This window comes from Limanda limanda, chromosome 2, assembly GCF_963576545.1.
Source record: "Limanda limanda chromosome 2, fLimLim1.1, whole genome shotgun sequence".
Taxonomy (NCBI): Eukaryota; Metazoa; Chordata; class Actinopteri; order Pleuronectiformes; family Pleuronectidae; genus Limanda; species Limanda limanda.
Window position 1 is genome coordinate 31,172,532 of NC_083637.1, and position 19,005 is coordinate 31,191,536.

A 19,005-nucleotide genomic window follows, 5' to 3' on the forward strand; every position below is an offset into this window, starting at 1 on the left:
CTAACACCATTATTACAGATTATGAATGGGAAAGCTCTTGGGTGTCCTGGCAAAAATGTTTAAGTAGTCCAACCTGGAGAGAATTTAGTTGGAAGCTAAGAATGAGATATTTTAAAACACCCATAGTAATAGCAAAGTATGACAAGAAGTATTCCCCTCTCTGCTGGAGAGGTTGTGGTCTGATAGGCGACTTCTCTCACATTTTCTGGGATTGCCCTAAATTACAGAAGTTCTGGGAGGAGGTGATGAGGGAGATACGTGAGATCTTGAACTTAGACAGCTCGATTGACCCACAACAGCTGATTTTGGGAACTACACCTTCAAGGGGGCTAGGGAAAAACAAATTGTATATGATCAGAGTTATGATGCTAATTGCTCACAAAATGATCACAGTAAATTGGCTCAAGCCACACCCACCTACCGTAGACCAGTGGGCCCAGGGGCTCCAGTCTGTGAATTGCATGGAAAGTTTAACTGCAAGCCTCCGACTCCGGATGGACATTTACTTTGCAAAGTGGACACCTGTGATAATGTATCTGTTAAAATGAACATTCTGTTGACATTTGACTGGACAAGCTGAACTGAATGTGAAACTATGTGAACCCATTGGGATAACTCTTCTGCCATTTGTATTTTATTTTTATTTTATTTTCACTTGTAATATTGTATGACAGGCTGTGTGAGACATTGTCAAGGTACTTGTTCTAATAAAAGTTAAAAAAAAAGAAAGAAATACTACTAAAAGCAGCAGAGTGTGTGAGATCAGCCCAGTCCTTATGCTCAACTGAGCTGTGATCCGCAGCCTGTGGCAGACTGCTGGTGCGTCCGTAGATTGCAGATCCAGGCAAAACTCTTCCCACACTGCTTGCAGCTAAAGGGTTTCTCCCCGGTGTGAACCCTCTGGTGCTTTTTCAGGTTCCCTGCCTCTGAGAAGTGTTTCCCGCAGGTGTCGCAGCGGAAAGGTTTTTCCCCCGTATGGACTCTCTCGTGGGCCTCCAGGTTGGACAAGCCGGAGAAGGACTTACCACACGCTTGGCATACATAGCCTTTCCTGCGGTGCTCACCGGAGGTGATACTGGCAGACTGGCTTTTACTGAGGTGACCCAGGAGGCTGGCTCGTTGCTGTGCAGCAATTGCTAAATCAATGCTTGCCAACAGTGCTGGGGATCCCCTGAGAGCTAAAGCTGACTGTGGAGCCACAGTGGAGCTCATTGTCCTGCAGGTTGAGGTGATACCAGAGACACTTGTTATATCACCACTGTTACTGTTAGCGGCAGCAGCTGTGCTGGAGGACAGTGTGCTCTGTGCAGAGGGATTGTTGTGTTGCTGCTGTTTCACTGACTGTGCACTTTTAATCATGGCTGGTGTTCTTCCCCATGGATGCTGGGAAGATGGAACCTGGATCCTCTTAGGTACAGACACAGATGTCCCTGCTGACAGAGCAGGCCGCAGAAAAAAGATGGATTCAGCCCACTGTCATTACTCGATCCTCCCCGAGACATTCACATCGCTTCAACAAATCAGTATCTAGAATATGAGCACCATGTAGCTTATTAAAGGTAATACAACTTTTACTGGCCTCTCAGCAGATTCTGCCCCGATCATTCTTTCACATCGGAGGAGAATCCACACATGAAGTACAGTCCACCCCAAACTTGCGATATACCACTCAACAAGATGTATGTGTGTGCTTTGTTACGCATTTTTCTTTTCCTCTGCCATGCTGAGTGAAGTATTATCTCTTTAACCATCTGTTGCGGATCTATCAACTGAATCAATAAAAACCTCATTAAAAAAGATGCAAAGAGAAAGTTATCTTAAAAACAAGATGAATTATGCATCATATCATAGTTTGACTAACTTTGCAAACGTGTAACATCCTGCCTCGAAAGTGAACAGTGTGGTGTAATCTACATGTTGTCTGCCACCTAAAGACCGATATATGCTTTCCCGATTTGACTGACACGGACTGACACGGACAGAGGAACGCACATGCTGCTCCTCGGAGAGCTCTTAATGTACCTCTGATTTTTTAACTATCCCTGGCCATTTCGGAGAGCCTAGGGACAGCCCTTGGCTGTGATTGGTCCGCTAACGACATCATTTCCGCACCACGTAATTTCAGGAATCTCACATTTCCGGACCTCAAACTTGTTTCATAAAATACATTACAAGTCCTCTTCCATGTCAAGCAGCTCCAGCTCCATCAACGGCCTTTGTCTGTTAGTTGCCATCTATCACTGTGTGTAAGGAAAGCCGGGAGGAGGTCAATAAACAAACGTGGACTTCTTCTACGTACAAAGAGTTAGGTTTCTCTAAGCTCGTCTTCCGTTGCGCCACCTACTGTTCTGGCGGTGAATTGTTTTCAGCACCCCAGCCTTCGGAGAAGCATAAATGAAAAGGAGTCCGTGGGATCCGTGCGTCCCCCCGCGCACAACGGAGTCGGAGTAGCATATTTCGGCCTTAAGTCACTGTCCGTGTAACTGAAACAATGGTAATTGACATGCTAATGAATATTGAACATCTAAATCTAACTAATCACTGCAAAGCAGGAAAAAGACATCAGAAGCTGTGATGTCTGAAGCAGTCAGTTCGGTGGAGGGAGGTTGAGACATGTAAGCTTGTCCAGTCACTGAGACATAAAAACAAAACTTTCCACTTTCTAGCGAGGTTCATGTTAGTCTACAGGGCAAGCTATGCCCAACCTAAACTGTACCTCATGTGTCGAATCAAAACAAAAGTATACATTTTAAACTCACGCAGGCCACAGAATTGTCTCTGTGTCCATCCTACAAACGGGTATAAACCAAGCCTTCAAACTGAACCTGTTTTTTGATCTTGTAATTGCTATCTGTTCCAACATGCACACACTTTTTTCATTCTAGGCCAACTTTAAGGATAGAGAGCTCACCTTACCTCCATGTCATTATGTGTTATGGGACACTGCTGCATACACTTCTTCACATGCTGCATTTATACATTTAAAAAATATTCATAACACATATTTATACATTCTGGTTTGTGCATCTACTGAGACCGGTTTAGTGACCTGTGGTCTAACCCTGTTTGAAAAGCTTGCTTCTCAGTCTTTCCACCACATAACCTGATAAGCAGTTTGATATTTATATCCTGGATAATATTTTCTAAAAGATCCATCTTGGATGTAGAAATGTCACGAGCCAAAATGCAGGCACCTCATTGTGGATATACTTATCTAAACAAAAGGTATCAGGAATGTCTATGCTGCTCTTCAGCATTCTGACTTACTGTATATACATGTGTAGTTGCTGCAGTTGCCAGTGACTAATAGGAAAGAAGATGGCTAGTTACCTTGTGGCATGGGGGGCTGGTTGTGAACTGTGGAGCATCCAGCTGCAGAGGACAAACTCTGCCCTCCACTAATCCTCACTGCTGAGGAGACTGATGGCTCAGCCGCTACAATATTTGCTCCATCTGTGTCGAACTCTGCTGAGTCATCAATGCTGAAAGAACATGAGGGGCCACCGGGGGTGGACACAGAGTCATTTTCAGGAGCCCAGCGGGTGAAGAATGTCTCGAGCTCAAACAGAGAGTACTCGGAGCTTGGTTTGGTGCTGTTACTGGATCTCTGCCCTGCTGGTGGTTGTGCGTTGGGGTTTGCTGACGTCTTGATGTCTGGTACCCGGTGTTTGACGGCCACTTTGCTGCTGGAATCTTCTGATATCATGGGGGTCGACTGAGGCTCTGCAGACTGGGCAGGGGAAGGGAGGAGAGAGGTTCATTCAGACTTACATCTCACCAGGGTGATGGGACTCAATTAACAACAAAACACAGGTTGGAAAATATGCCGCTCGGTTTCTCTTAGTTTTAGATGAGAAGATTAATATGACCTCCATAAATGACACACATGAGTTAAGTGGAGAACTTGGAGTAGTGTAACTACAGGCTAATGTCAACAAATAGTGAAACTACTCTGTAAATTCATGCAACGGAGCGCAAAAGCAGGGTAGTCCATGTGAGAGAGGATCAACAGTCAGCATTCATGTAGCACTGTGCCAACTGAGCCATTCACCCTTCAGCTTAGGTCTGCAGATTTTTTAATAACCATGAATCTTGTTTGTTCAATCTATTCACAGAATGAAATTAAATCTTGGGGAAATTCATGTACATAGAGTAATGTACTGGAATTAGTTTCCCTGCATCAATGACTTCCTTGGGTCAAGAAAAAAGACTTTCATGCATTTTATTCAAAATGTTGAAGTGTCCCTTTTCTGTGCTCTAACCGCGCTGACTGTGAGAGGGGACTCCTGATGACCATGAGCCCTGAGGAGGATTATGATACCTCTCTGCCAGTGTGGATCTGCCTTAACTTGTGAACTGCTGCTGATGACAGGATTGAACTTTAAAACACATTACAGCACTGGCAGTAGGTTCACACTGGACTAAACAAAATACCAATAAAGACCCCAAGGGACGATTGTGGGTCACAAATTCACTGAGATCTGATTCTACTTGCAAAAAAATCTAACAAAAATATTGTGTCACAATTTTGTAATGTATAATAAGAAGACAAATTCATGTTGATGTTTTTTTATAAAGCTTTAATTATTTACAGTACAAACTGTGGACACTGAGGGGGAATTTACAAAATCGTGACACAATAGAAAAAGCTGTATACATTTGTGCTACAGTAACACTTTAAAATAAACACTCCTCCAGAAGAGTTTCTTGTAGATAAAACAAAGAGGAGACAGATTTCACAGACCCTGTATTGTTATGAGCAATTGAATGCATTTCCACTGGAAGACAACTTAAATATATTATAATTAAAATGCAGACACGATTACCAAGTTAATGATTCTCTAGACAGTTGTTGAATTCTGGCCTGGAATGTCTTAAATATCTCAATCTCAGTGGCTAGGGTTAGGGTTAGGGTTAGGGGTTTTCTTGTTTTGTATCTGTTTGATTGATGTGTCTGCATCTCAGGCTGCAATGCAAAGATTCAGTATCTGAAACTGAAAGGCTCATATCAGAGATGAACGATTATTTCTATCTTCCCATGTTTTATTAGCATATCTGATCAAGTGCAATGAATGAGTAAGACACACTCTGCAGCTCTCACTTTCTGTTGTTAACACAAACAGACCCAAACACTCTTAGTCCCTAATTGAACAGATGTTTCACATGAAGAGTACTTGTTGCACAAAGGGCATACTAATGCTACTGTTCCTGGCAGGCTTTCAATGTGAATCATCTGTCCAGGAAGAATCACTCACACTCACCACAATGCTAATCAACTCTGACAATTTTTTTCAATGTTAAGATACTTTGCATGAAAGCCAACACTTCCTGCACAGATTTGTCACATTAAAAGCATTGATGCATTTTCTCAAAATAGTTATTTTGTTTATGTGGTAGCATCAGTGATAGAAAAATAATGACATCCTTCAGTTTAGTAAAAGTACTAATACCACACTGTTAGTTACTCTGTTACACCTCAAAGTACTTCATTGAAAATATTAAGGAAATTATTGATCTTGATAATCTATTATCAAGAAAACAGAATAAAAGCATTTAATGAGCCATGTGACTGCTATACTTTTAAATATTATATAAGTAGTTTATCATCACTTATTTATTAATGTAAAAGTAGTATTTTACTGTTAGGTGGTTATGGTTCAGCTTTTTTCAAATGTTTTGTATCCAACAGCAGTTAATGACTATTTTCACTATACTTTTCTCTTCTGATCGATTATTTGATCAGAATTATTATCCTTTGCAATCATTCTTAAAATAGTGAACAATTTCAGTATGAACTTAAAACTTACACAATGTCAGCACCCTCAGCGAGCAAAGTTTGTGTGTGTGTGTTTCTTTATGGGGTTAGATCATGGTCAGTTTATCTGTTTGTAATTTAAATGTTTTTTTTCAAGTTGTTTTCAGGTGTTCGCATTATTATGCAATCTGGATATTTTATTATTATTTACAGGAACTTAACAGCACTCAAAAATAGTGTTTTAGAAAAGGGATCAGTTATTCTACTATGGCCTGTTTTATAAAACAGTGGATAAGATTCAGGATTCAAGTGTACGTGTGCACAAAATCTGAAAAGGGCGTATGCAAAAACAAAAAAATCTGATGTATAACACCTGAAAGCAATGTTCCCTTTATAAATCAGTCCACCTGGAAATGTTCGTACGTGGATCTGCCCAACATAAATGGTGAATGCAAAGCACCTCATGAATATTAAATTATCCTGCTGACCAATGGGTTTCACGGTGAGTCATGACAGAGCCATGGCATTAAGCTATGAAAAGAAGAAGCTAAACTCTCTGACACTGAGATTGCGGTGTTTGCTAGTGAGGTGGAGGTAAAGAGCGGTTTTATGGGACAGCAGTGGTGTCATCAATAAAGAAAATGCACTGATACACTGCTGCTGAAAGTTGGTTCCTTTCTGTCATTAATTGAGGTATTGGTACCCCTAAGATGACATATCAGTAGTCAAAAAATGCTATTTCCATGCCGCTGGCGTACCAGAGACAACAGGCTGTTTTTGCCTGCCTCTTTAATTATTTATGAGCCCCTCCTCTGATTGGCTGACTGCACTTTGAGTAGATGAGTACTTTGTGATAGGTTCAGAGGCTGGACTGGTACCGGCTGGGTGGGGCTGAGAGAAGATAAAGGAGTAGCTGATGTCATCCTACCTCCAAAGTTTGAAACGAGCAGTTTCAGAGAAATATTTCTTAGAATGGACTGAGTGCAAAAGTCCATGGACTGACAGTTTTCAAGATAGATACAAGATACAATATTTATTATTAATGCACACTCATGCAGATGAAGGAAATTTGTCCTCTGCTTTTAACCCATCTGGTGAACACAGCAGGACACACAGAGCAGTGGGCAGCCATGTACGGAGCAGATGTTGAGGGAGTAAGGTGCCTTGCTCAGGGGCACTAGACAGTGGGATAGGGAGAGTCCTCTTGGACTTTTGAACAGATCCAAGTGTTGTGCATCCAGGTTAATTTTTTTGTTGTTGTTGTTGTTGTTACTCCGTGGAGTCGAACCAGAGACCTTCCAGTCTGATGTCGTCCCAATTTTCTGCCCAGAGTCCAAGTTTTCTGCCACTAGTTCACCGCCTCTCCAATTTCAGGTGAGAGCGCGGACGCAGTCCCCCACTACCACAAATTATGCAAGCGAGATTCCCACGAGGGGAATTCGCACGGGTCAGCACAACCGAAGTGCAATGGCTGAGCCTCGCCCTGGGTGAACCACCTTCATGATCATGGTATCTCCCCTGCTAGGTAAGCATACTCTAAGGGTCCCTACTGACCCCCTTCAAGTAATTACAGATAGTAAAAGTCCAGAAATCCTTTAAGAAGGTTCATTTCCTGTGAATATTTTGGCTCCAGTGAGCTGCTACATGTGGTCGTAAGTATGATCATTAATAAAATCAATAAACCTCATTAGTATTTATGAATGCTTAGTTCTAGATGTCAGATGCTGCAGACTGCAGGTCTATGTCTTTGGCTGGTGTCTTTTCTGGTGCTTTTTCAGGTTGCTGGGGTCAGAGAACCTCTCTGGGCAGAGAGGGCACTGGTATGGTCTCTCCCCCGTGTGGATGTTCCTGTGGATCTTCAGGTTCCAGAACTGGGAGAATTTTTTGCCACAGATTGTGCAGCCATATGGCCTCTCTCCAGTGTGAGTCCTCAGGTGAGAGTGTAAGTTTGCCTGTGAGCTGAACCCTTTCCCACAGAACCTACATATGCATCCCCTCTTCCTGGGGATTTTCTGATGCATATTAGTGCTGCAATTACTGCCCTGACCTTTACTTGGACCTGGGTCTGGGCATGGTTGGGACACCTGAATAGACAGCTGTTCCCCCTGTGTCTGACCTAGAGCCTGAATAGGGTTAGATTCGTCTGACAGATCTATAACAGGACCAAGCGGCTCAAAAGAGGCGTGGAAGCTTCTGGAGCTTTCAACAGCCAATAACATTCCTGATGAATTCTCAACAGCCATTAACCTCTCAGAGCTACCAGCCTCTGCGCTAATGAGTGTGCCTTGCAGGTATGGCAAGGGGGAGCAGTGTGAGGATGGCCCTGGGAGACTGTTGTCATGAAAATATCTACTCCCCCCATTCGTCCACAGTGAAGAACGGCCATAGCTGACCTCTGAGAAGCCCCCCCCAGACTCCTGCAGGTCTAAAAGCTGATTGGTGGAAGCTGGCGTGGTGTCATCAAATGGCAGCCCTCCTCTGTAGTCATCTGTGCTCGACTCCACCAACCCTGGATAAACAAAGTGACTTTCTTTGTCACACTCAATGAATCAACTACACAAGATTAAATGTAGCTTCTTCAGGCTTTTCAAATGATCTGCTGTACTATGTGGTTTATTTTTCATGCTGCTACAGTGTGTGTAAATCAATGGCTGACCAATACAAACTGATAGTGACTTGATGTTGTTTTTAATCTACTGCCATGACATGAAAACAATAATTACATATGATTATGATAAATGGTGAACATGTTTTGTTCAATTCGATTTTTCAATGATTGATCTCCTTTGCCAACGTACAGGAAGTTTGCATTTTGTTTTGAAATAGATAAACTTACAAGTGGACATAGCAGTCAAAAGGGGATTTGGCCGGGCGCACGTATTTCATATATTAAGATCCAATAGGATAATGTTAGTTGAATTTAACAATGCATGAGTCCACTCACCCTCCTGTATGCTGAGGTCTGTTTGGTTCTGAAATTCCGACAGCGGCTCCACTTCCTCTACCTTCACCAGCACCACATCTGGCTCATCATCCTTCTGCACACGACAAAGAGAAAACATGTGATGTTAAAAACAACACAACACACAACATGACTACACATGACACACAATGTCCATTGTCCATGAGACTAAACACCTGAGTGGCAGATGCAACTATAGTCAAAATGTGATAAAGAAGATGATCAAGAGATAAACTATATACTATACTATATTAAGACCTCTGTTTGAGTGGATATAAATTATTACTAGTGTATAGGACTGTGGATTAGCCAATAGTAACACATGAATGCAGCAGAGAAATGCCAAAGCACTGACTTAGGTAATTAATTAACTAAACTAGAACTACCGCACTGCGGTTTTATGCCTCCACCAGCAAGTGCAGTTTTCTGTGTACATATTTCTACAATTTCCCCCCCAGATTCATATATGGTCACTGTGACATTTGACCTTTAACCAATAAAACATAATCCCTTTATCTTTGAGTTGAAGTGATAACAGATCAAAAGTTAAAGAAATTCCCTCAGGCAGTCTTTAGATATCACATTTAAGAGGCCCAAAACATTATTTTTCAGGCCACTGTGACCTTGACCGTTGGCCACCGAAATCTATTCATTTAATCAATGAGTCCAAGTGAATTGTGCCAGATGTAGTGACATGCTGTCTTTCATGTGAGTCCAAATTAACACTTGTACCAAATTTGAAGAAAAGGTGATCTTGAGATATCAAAGCTCAAGTGAATCTACAATCCTTGAGTCCAAGTTAATGTTTGTACCTGGTCTTGCGTACGGATGGACAACTAAAAATCCAAATGAAATTGACAAAATGTGCAATCGAGACGCAAAATCAAGGCAACCCTCAAAAAGGGAATGGTTTTGCATGTGCTGGCCACAGACAGCTGCTGTCTCTTTATCCTTCTTGACTGATTCTTCACTAGTTTTGTGTTCTGCTAGTGTCCTTGTCACTACTGGTAGCATAAGGCGTTATCTGCAGCCCAATCAGGTTGCAGTTTGTCCTGCTCCTCCAGGAAGGCACATCAATACGTCCCGTTGAAAGAAGGCTTGCTGTGTCTCCGAGCACAGTCTCAAGAGCATGGAGGAGTTACCAGAAGACCGGAAGTTGCAGCTGGACACAGCCGCAGAAGGCCATCAACCAAGCAGCAGGACCAGTATCTGCTCCTTTGTGCGAGGAGCACTGCCAGAGCCTAAAAAATGACCTCCGGCAGGCTACAAGTTTCCATGTTTCTGACGAAACTGTCAGAAACAGACTCCATGAGGGTGGCAGGAGGGCCCGTTGACCTCTAGGGGGACCTGTTCTCACAGCCAAGCCCCGTCCAGCTTGATTGGCATTTGCCACAGAAAACCAGAATTGGAAGGCCCACCATCGGCGCCATGTTCTCTTCACAGATGAGAGCCGGTTCATAATGAGCACATGACAGGCGTGAAAGAGTCTGGAGAAGCTGTGGTGAATGCTTACTGTAACATCATCCAGCATGACTGGTTTGGCGGTGCTTGGCATCATACGGCCTGAGTGTGTAGGCAGTTCCTTGATGGAGAAGGCATTGATGCCATTGACTGGTCCTCTCGTTCCCCTCAACTAAATTAATTGAGCACCTATGGGACATTATGTATCAGTGCATCCAACACCACCAAGTACCACCACAGCCTGTTCAGGAGCTCACTGATGCCCTGATCAAGGTCTGGGAAGAGATTCCCCAGGACACCATCCTCCAACTCATCAGGAGCATGCCCAGACGTTGTTGAGTGTGCATACACGCACATGGGGGCCACACAGAACTACAGGGTAACATCGAGTTGCTTTGAGTGAAATCACCTAAGTTGGATCAACCTGTTATTTGTTTTTTCTTTGATTTTCAGAATGATTTTGTATAGCTCTCAATGGGTAATGATTTTGGTTTCCACTGATGATTGCTTCATCATTTTGTTCTAAACAAATTAAAGAATGTACATCAGTAAAGATTTTCTATTTGAACAATTTGTTCATCAGGATCTGATGTGATTTAAGTGTTCCCTTAATGTTTTTGAGTAGTGTATTTAGTTATTAATTGATGTGTCGGAATATGAAACGCAATCCCTCTGGTCACTTAAACCCAGATGTCCTGCCTTCGCGTGGTGAAGCTGAACTACGTGCGCACAAAATCTTGGACTTTGATTCAATGTGTTTAAATGTGTACCTCATACATCAAATAAAACAAACACAAAGTAAACTTCAAGTACTGTACATGGCCTAATCACTTGATTAGTGTTGTTTTTTATTGTTTAAGTTTAAAGTGAGTGTAGACCAGAGGGGGAGTAGGGAGGGAAGACACTCCAACAATCAATACTCCAGCATGCAAAAGGTGACCGGAGCTACATAATGAACGTAGCATAAAACTTGTAATTTAACATTTTTGTCACTGCAATGGCGAACCGTCTACAACACAATGCATTTAAAAATTGATAAATTCCCCACCTTTAACTATTCATTTGTTGTGCGGTCATTCAATAAACTGAACGCTCATGGCAAATATTATGGTTTACTAAACAAGTACCGTTTTCCAAAGCAGTGACAATTAAGACAATTTTATTACCATTCTCATTCTATGAACATAATCATATCATCTATGTGTGGTAAAACAATATATTTCTTGCGGTCAACACATCAAAGTACAGATCCAAGCTAACTGTCTCCTGCTATGTGTGAACCATTTCTAATAATTTACTTTCCAGTGGGAGCCTATAAGATTGCAGCTGAGAGCCACAGATACAGTGAGGAAACCAGAAAGTGCTGCGAGACAGACAAACTTTGTGTTGGTTGGGATCCAGTACAAGTACAGTATAAACTCCAGCAGAGAAGATCATCATGGCTCCAGCTGTTTACCACCAAAGCATTTATATAGTAAAAGGTGAAGGAAACAAGACAGTATACTCCCATATACACAAGTAAAAATGTATTGCTAACTTTCAATTTGAAACCTTCACTGGACCAGGGCACTGAGACAAGGCAATGAAGGGAATTGGTAAGTCACCATAAACTAAACATAAGTTCAAAGTTTCTGTCCAGAGGTTGCATCCCTAGCGGATTCAGTTGAAGACTAGCAACAGTGACATTATGATTCTAATTCATCAAATTCTCTAAAAAAAGACACATTTAAAGAACTTTAAAGTTAACTACAATGTGAAACTTTTAGCAATCTTTTTTAAAAACAAGTGTTTATATTCAATCTGTGAGCAGAACTTTGTTCTGTCTCATAGGATAGTTCAGATTCGTTACCGGGTCTCTTCTTCAGTACAAATTTCAGGATGGCTCTTTTGCTGGTGTGTTTTTAGGTTTCTAATCCAGGCAAATCCTCTGCCACACATCCCACAGCTGTACGGTTTCTCCCCAGTGTGGACTCGCTGATGTTTCCTCAGGTTCCCAGCCTCGGAGAACATCTTCCCACATGTTGAGCAGCTGAAAGGCTTCTCCCCTGTGTGGATACGCTGGTGGATCTCTACCTTCTTTGGCCGGTTAAAAGCTTTGCCACAGTAACTGCAAACGAACAGTCTTTCCTTGGTGCTGGTCCGATGATGTACTGAGCTGCTGTCGCTGAAGGGCAGGGACAGCAGCAAACCAGTGCCGTAACGAGCACCGCCATCCACCCTTGACGAGGTCGATGGGAAATCAGCTGCCGCCATCGAGTATGAACAAGACAGCCTTTGTCCTTCCACCCCAACCCCTGAAGGCTCATCGAAAAACTCCTGAACCAACGAGTTAGCACTTTTATTGTCACGCAACAGGTCAAAGTGTGAGTCCCTGCTGTCATCGATATACTGCTGTGGGTTTATGGTTTCTTGCAGGGAGTCTCTATCCTCAACAGAGTTTCTGAGTTCACAGTTAAGAAGAGGAGAGGAGTCACTGACCTCCACTCCTCTGCTGCTGTTGCAGTTGCTGCCTATAGGCCTGGTCCTGCTGATTTGGATCTGGGTATTCTGCTCCTCAAGCCTCAGTCTCTCTCCAGACCCTCCACGATGGACACATTTCAGCACTCCTTCAAAGAGACAACATGGAGCAAAGGATAGAGAAAAAAGTTTTATACACTGTCTCTTGATGGTCCCATTTTGGTCAGTAGAACCACTATAAGATTAACTGAATTAGCAAATTTGTTTTTCATTGTATGAAGAACATTGACTATTAATCTTCACTGCCAACAAACTAGGTAGTTGACTTCCAACTTCACCATAAACCTTTCTTAAAGAGCTCTGTAAATAATTTAATAAAATTTCATAAAATGAAACAGAATTTTCTTTATTACTGTCCACATGCAAATGGTTTTGTATTTATATAGCGCTTTTCTAGTCTTGATGACCACTCAAAGCTCTTTACAGTACAGTTTTAGATTCACCAATTCACACACATTCATACAGTGCATCTCTTAGCAGCATTTTCTTGTTCTATGAGGGGCAATTAGGGGTTCAGCATCTTGCCGAAGGACAATTCGGCATGCAGATGGGGAAGACTGGGGATCGAACCGCCAACCTTCAGGTTGGAGGACGACCACTCTACCCCTCAGCCACAGCCGCTCAGTCTGATGAGTTTGTGTCATCCGCCGCCATGATCTCATCAACGCTGGACCCGCGTCACAAGCACCTTTGCTTTCTTACACTAGCACAGAAAATGGCTGGTAAAGTGAAACTTGTTGAACTGGGAGAGGCAGTTGAGATCAGTAGGGCGGCTATCCCAGAGGCCGGGGAGACAAGGAGCCTGCGTTGTCTGACACGGACGAGGGGAGCGCAAACACTGGAGTCGCGGCCTCCCAGTCCCAGGTCTCTGCTATGACACAACTCCTTGGGGAGTACTATACCACTCAATGGAGTCTGGCATCAAAGCAGAACTTCAGAACTTTCTGAGGGAAGCTCCCCCACCCCTGGATTGCACCCCTACAGACTGGTGGAAAGTGAATGGAATAAGGTTCCCCAGGCTTGCCAAGTTAGCACGGAGCTACCTGTGTATCACGGCGACGTCAGTCCCCTCAGAGCGGGTGTTTGCGGTGGCTGGACTGACGGTCACCAGGCTGCGTTCACTCTGACCCGAGAGCATGTTTACATGCTCATCTTTCTCAACAAAAATCAGTAGGCTGGTGCTGAAGTTGTATGTGAGTAACTGGTTATTTTTATGAAGCTTTCTCGACTCGGTGCCTTGTTTGATAGTTTTGAGTTACATTTGGCAAAACCTGTCAGACCTAAGTATTATATATTTTTGGTTAAGTTATTGTTTAACATGATTGTTTTGTATATTATTATTTTATTTGAGAAAAAAACTAAAACAAGGGTCAGTTGTGTTTATGAGCACTGGCTTCTAGCTGTCGGCTCCGCTGCTGAAGAGTACGGCAGTGCATATTTTGTTCATCTTGTCATAAACATCTCAATGAGGAAACACGCTGTGCATTTTAATATAGCCTCTAAATAGTCAATTTTAATATAAAAATATTAATGATTAATCGAAAATTGATCCTTAATTGACTTGACGATCGATAAGACAATGTAATCCAATGCCCATCCCTAATTGATAACGTTGTTTAATATGGCGATGTGGATATGTCTTGTTACTAATAAACATAAACAGTCCCTGGCTATGGACGCAGAGACCACAGACAGGAGACGGCGCACAGCAAGATAACAGCTCCATCGAGGAGGAGGCGGAGCGTGATTTGATGTAACCATTTCCCCTGAACAAACTCCCCACACACACACATTATTGAGAGACTACTCAAAGATCACTTATTATCTAGAATCCTTATAACCATTTGTTTATTTAATGGACATTCATTTTCAGATTTGGACTCTGAAAGTGAAATAAATTTCTATTTATCAATTGATATTTTGGTGTCTTTGATGATTGCTTATTACTCGTACTTCTTTGATTCGATTGTTATTTGACTTTTAATTGAATATCAATTGATGAACTGAATCCCTTTTTGTAGCTAGGATAACAAGCTATCTGGGTTAGCTCTCCAACTGTGATATATTTTAGTTAATTGACAGATTAACCATACAGAAGTCCTGTATGGTGCCCAACTCATATGTTTTTCGACAATTTTGAAAACCCGAAAATCAGTATTCTGCCTGTACTCACCATCATCTCCTATAAGTGGCACGTCCTCCGTTTCTTCAATGCAAGACATGTTTGCTTCCACCTTCTCTTCCTTTACCAGCATTGCATCTGGCTCCACCAGCTCCACATCTGGAGACTGCACAACAGAGGAAGTTTATCAGTCTGTCAGCAAGAGCCCGTTTCATATTCGTGCAGCTACAATATATGAAAAACGTCAGAATTGCTTCCCAGTACAATCACGCCTTGTGCTTACCATACTTTGGATGTTGTCAGAATGGTTTGCCTGGCTGACTGTGTTGCGTGTAGCAGTTCTGTCAGACCACAGAGTGATATCCATCTGTCGCTCAAACACTCCACCTAACCAAAAACCAGACAAATGTGTATTTAGAAATAATGACAGAGAAAATTGTCAGTGACATGATAGTGGATGCATAAAACCCTGCAGAGAATTGCAACCGGCCTCCTCTGTCAAATCTCTCTCCTCTCTCCCCCCCACCCCCTTGTACTTTCTTGGTTGTTGTTGTTCTGGTTTTGTACCCTCATGGGTCGCTTTGGATACAAGCGTCAGCTAAATGAAATGTAAGGCAAAGCAGTGTCATCTTCAAACGCACTGTGGTAACAACAACGCACTGTGCTCAAACTGGTCACACACCATCTTTAAACGTAAACATCTTCAGTGTTTGCTTTTTTAAACTTTTCAACCACTAAACAAATACAAGGGCAAAACATATGGGCGTACTAACACCAGCTGGAAATGTGTTTGATTGGAAAAACAGCTACAGATTTAGACATTGCTGTACTTAAGATAATGTATGCTGTGGTCTGGTGCTATACAATTAAAACTGAATGAATCGAATAGACCCTTTTCACGGCAGCCATTTTGATATGAAACAGTAGTTTAATACAAGCCTAACCAACTAAATTCAGCAGTGCTTTAATTAATGCGATTAGTAACACCTGAGTTGACGTACTATTTCATATCAAAATGACTGACGCAAAAATGGTGTATTGAACAGTATCTCTTATCTCACCGGTGGACGGTGAGGACTCCCGGCGCCTATCGCCGCAGTTGATCTGCACCCTCGGTCGGGTACTGTGCGTGGAGCTTTCTCGGAGCCTCCGCTCGGCGTTCCCTCTCGCCATCTTCAGTTCAAGTAGGTGCAGTTTCCTCTTCAGGGATTTGTTCTCTCTGTGACATTGGGACATCTGCAAACTAACCACGGCATAATCATCGTCAACCAGCTTACAGATCTCCGCCACGGCAGCGTTAGCCAGGACTTCCATGATGGATGCCAGCTGGGTCTGGAAGGCCAGACGGCTGGACATTGTTCCCGCGGTCAGTGGCTCGCTTGCTGCTCAGTCGGTGAAATACAGTTTAACTCCTCTGGTGGGGATAAAAAATGTTGTATGTTTGGTTAAACCATAACAGCAGTGGTGGAAAACTATCGCGCTAAATGTTTGCAGGTAACGATCGCGAAACTGTGGTTGCTTCTCCTCTGCCGACAAGCCCCGCCCCAAAACAGTTGTATCCGGTAAAATAAACGTTAAAGTGCCGAAGAAGGATTTATTTCCAGCTTCTTTCATTCAGTGCTTTTACAGTTAAACATAATATGTGGGTGGATGACATGACGCATGATTTTGCTGTAATTAAGTGTTAATGTTTATTTAGATGCATTTAACCACTTAAACAACACATGGATGCGATGCATATTATGGTACTTTGTTTTAAACTTATGATTTTGTATGAAATATCTGTTATGTTTTGATTATATTTTAAGGTGAATACGCAAAATGTCCTGCGGTGTGACCGTAACATAGGTGTAGCATTAAACTTACATATAAACAAAATAAACCAGAAATATCTGGAGCAGGTAATAACTGCCTTGGCATTATATTGTATATAATGACTTTATTAATATTAGGTTTTAATATGCACAAAACTAGTATATTAGTATTTACAGCAAAATAACTTTCGTAACACAAATGCTGTCCTGTGGCGTGACATGGAAAATCAGATTTTTGAAACGACAGTTACATGGACAACTATAGAGGCCCTTAGTTTATTCCACTACCAGGAAGCCCCCCAGATGTTGGAATGTACTGTGTATGTTGAAAGGTGACAATGAATGTGTGATTTTTTGAGAGTCCTGTAGTGTGACGGCTGTAGTTAAACATTTGTATAAAAAAAGTGTACACACCACAATGAAATTATACAAAAAATCCACGGAACACTAGCAGTTTAAAAAAAATCAGCATTTGAACATTATAATTTCATACAACTGTAATCCTCATTAGAACTTTATTAAAAAAATACTGTTTCACCCTTATTTGTCGACGATGTACATGGAACCATAAGAAAATGTGTATACATGTTTTTTTGTACATACATTTGTCTGTGCTTTCAATGTTTAATTAAAGATTATTTATGGATATAAAACTTACCAAATGGTAAATGGTTTTGTATTTAGATAGCGCTTTTCTAGTCTTGATGACCACTCAAAGCACTTTACAGTACAGTTATACATTCACCCATTCACACACACATTCATACAGTGCATCTATTCGCAGCTCACTCTATGGGGGGCAATTCAGGGTTCACCAAGGACACTTCGGCATGCAGATGGAATAGACTGGGGATCGAACTGCCGACCTTCAGGTTGGAGGACGACCACTCTACCCCTCAGCCACAGCGGCCGTATAAAGTTAGAAGATCTGAAATAAAGGAATAAAGGAAATTGGTAAGCTCTTAAATCATGTAATCATGCTTTGCAGGTATTGATGTCATCCTGTGTTGCCTGTAATGGTCTAAATCAGAGTTCTTTGACAGGGGGTCCGCGGAGGTATTGCAGGGGGGGGGGGGTCATGAAATATTTGGTTGATTAGAGAATTTCTTATATTTTTATAATTTTTTTTCCACAAATTTAAATGTCTTTAAATACACATTAACATGAATCTTTCAGTCAGCAATGCACACACTGCAGCTCCGATACCACGCGCATGTTTATAATAAAAACATGAAAATATGAACCTGTGTATTATTTGAATAGCTTAGTATTGAATGCACAATAACAGGGTAGCTATGCTTCTGCATGCCACTAGGCCCAGTTTAATATAAAATACAATTTTATACAATGTATATAGTAGGGTTTATAGTTTTATTTTTTTCTAAACATGTTAAATCTAAACAATTTAACATAGAATTCCTTTTACATGCACAAATTCATTATTGTCGATGGAGATGCTCACAACCAAAAGCAACACTGTTACAGCACATATTTGTTACGATACACCCATCGTTTCAAGTGTGTCAAAGACAGGTAGCACACGACAGGTCAAATACCTGCTGAGTACCTCAGTACCTTCAAATTAGAGGTGGTTCTGCCCCAGGGGGGCGCCACTGATCTAGATGAAAATAAAGTTCACTTTGACTTTAAATGTTCGCTGTTATCCTCCTCCGGAGCCGCTTTCACACCTGGATTACAACGGACATTTAGGCTAAAAACACAGTGTAAATGACCTCATTTCAATTTGAATTTGAATGTCGGAGCTTTCAGACATTTGGATGACACCACAGTATGGAGGGATTTTATGTTTTTATCAGTTGTTTTTACACGTTTAAAGAATTGTTCACCATTTACTTCAACTGTATTGGATTTGGCTGAAACGCTGTTTACCCCTGAAACTCAAAATGTTTTTTGAACTCTTCACCCACCCCTCCATCGACATAGTTGTGAGAAGATGAGTGAATTTAAATTTTTGGGTGAACTATCCTTAATCTGTGACTTCTAGTTGTATGGCACCTGGGTTAAGACACATCAAAGTGGATGCCTTCCAAAACTCTCTCCTTTTGAGCCGCAGTGGAGTGATTGTAACAAAACAATTCATTTCGACAAGATTGTGAGGGACCTATCCAGCATTTTCACATCATATTCCCTACCGATTTTATTGTCATTATAATTGTATTTGTGGTAAGAGAAAATGTGCCTTGTTTTTCTTGTGTATGTGGTGTAAGAGAGAGAGATGACTAAGGTACTCATCTGCTCGACTGTTACAAACTTTGTAAGTGAAGTCTGAAATAACAGCACTTATGTAAATTATTTGCACAGAATTTATTTAGTATAATTTTTTTAATGTAGCATAACAAGCGGAGGCCATTTG

The 19,005-nt window shown here is 41.8% G+C and overlaps 1 protein-coding gene and 1 non-coding gene across 2 annotated transcripts; both read right to left on the minus strand.

Annotated features, from left to right (window-relative positions):
• Positions 1 to 663: 663 nt before the first annotated feature.
• si:ch211-89o9.6 (zinc finger and BTB domain-containing protein 49) lies at positions 664 to 16,353 on the minus strand. The gene is made up of 8 exons (XM_061090276.1): positions 15,879 to 16,353; positions 15,101 to 15,204; positions 14,869 to 14,983; positions 12,657 to 12,784; positions 8,700 to 8,793; positions 8,149 to 8,264; positions 3,331 to 3,730; positions 664 to 1,433 (listed from the first exon to the last, which is right to left on the minus strand). Exons 1-8 carry the CDS (start codon positions 16,171 to 16,173, stop codon positions 781 to 783), a joined length of 1,905 nt encoding a protein of 634 aa, XP_060946259.1. The 5' UTR covers positions 16,174 to 16,353; the 3' UTR covers positions 664 to 780.
• Positions 7,127 to 7,288, minus strand: LOC132997952 (U1 spliceosomal RNA). Its single transcript, XR_009677953.1, has one exon. It is a non-coding gene; the product is annotated as a U1 spliceosomal RNA (small nuclear RNA).
• Positions 16,354 to 19,005: the final 2,652 nt, after the last annotated feature.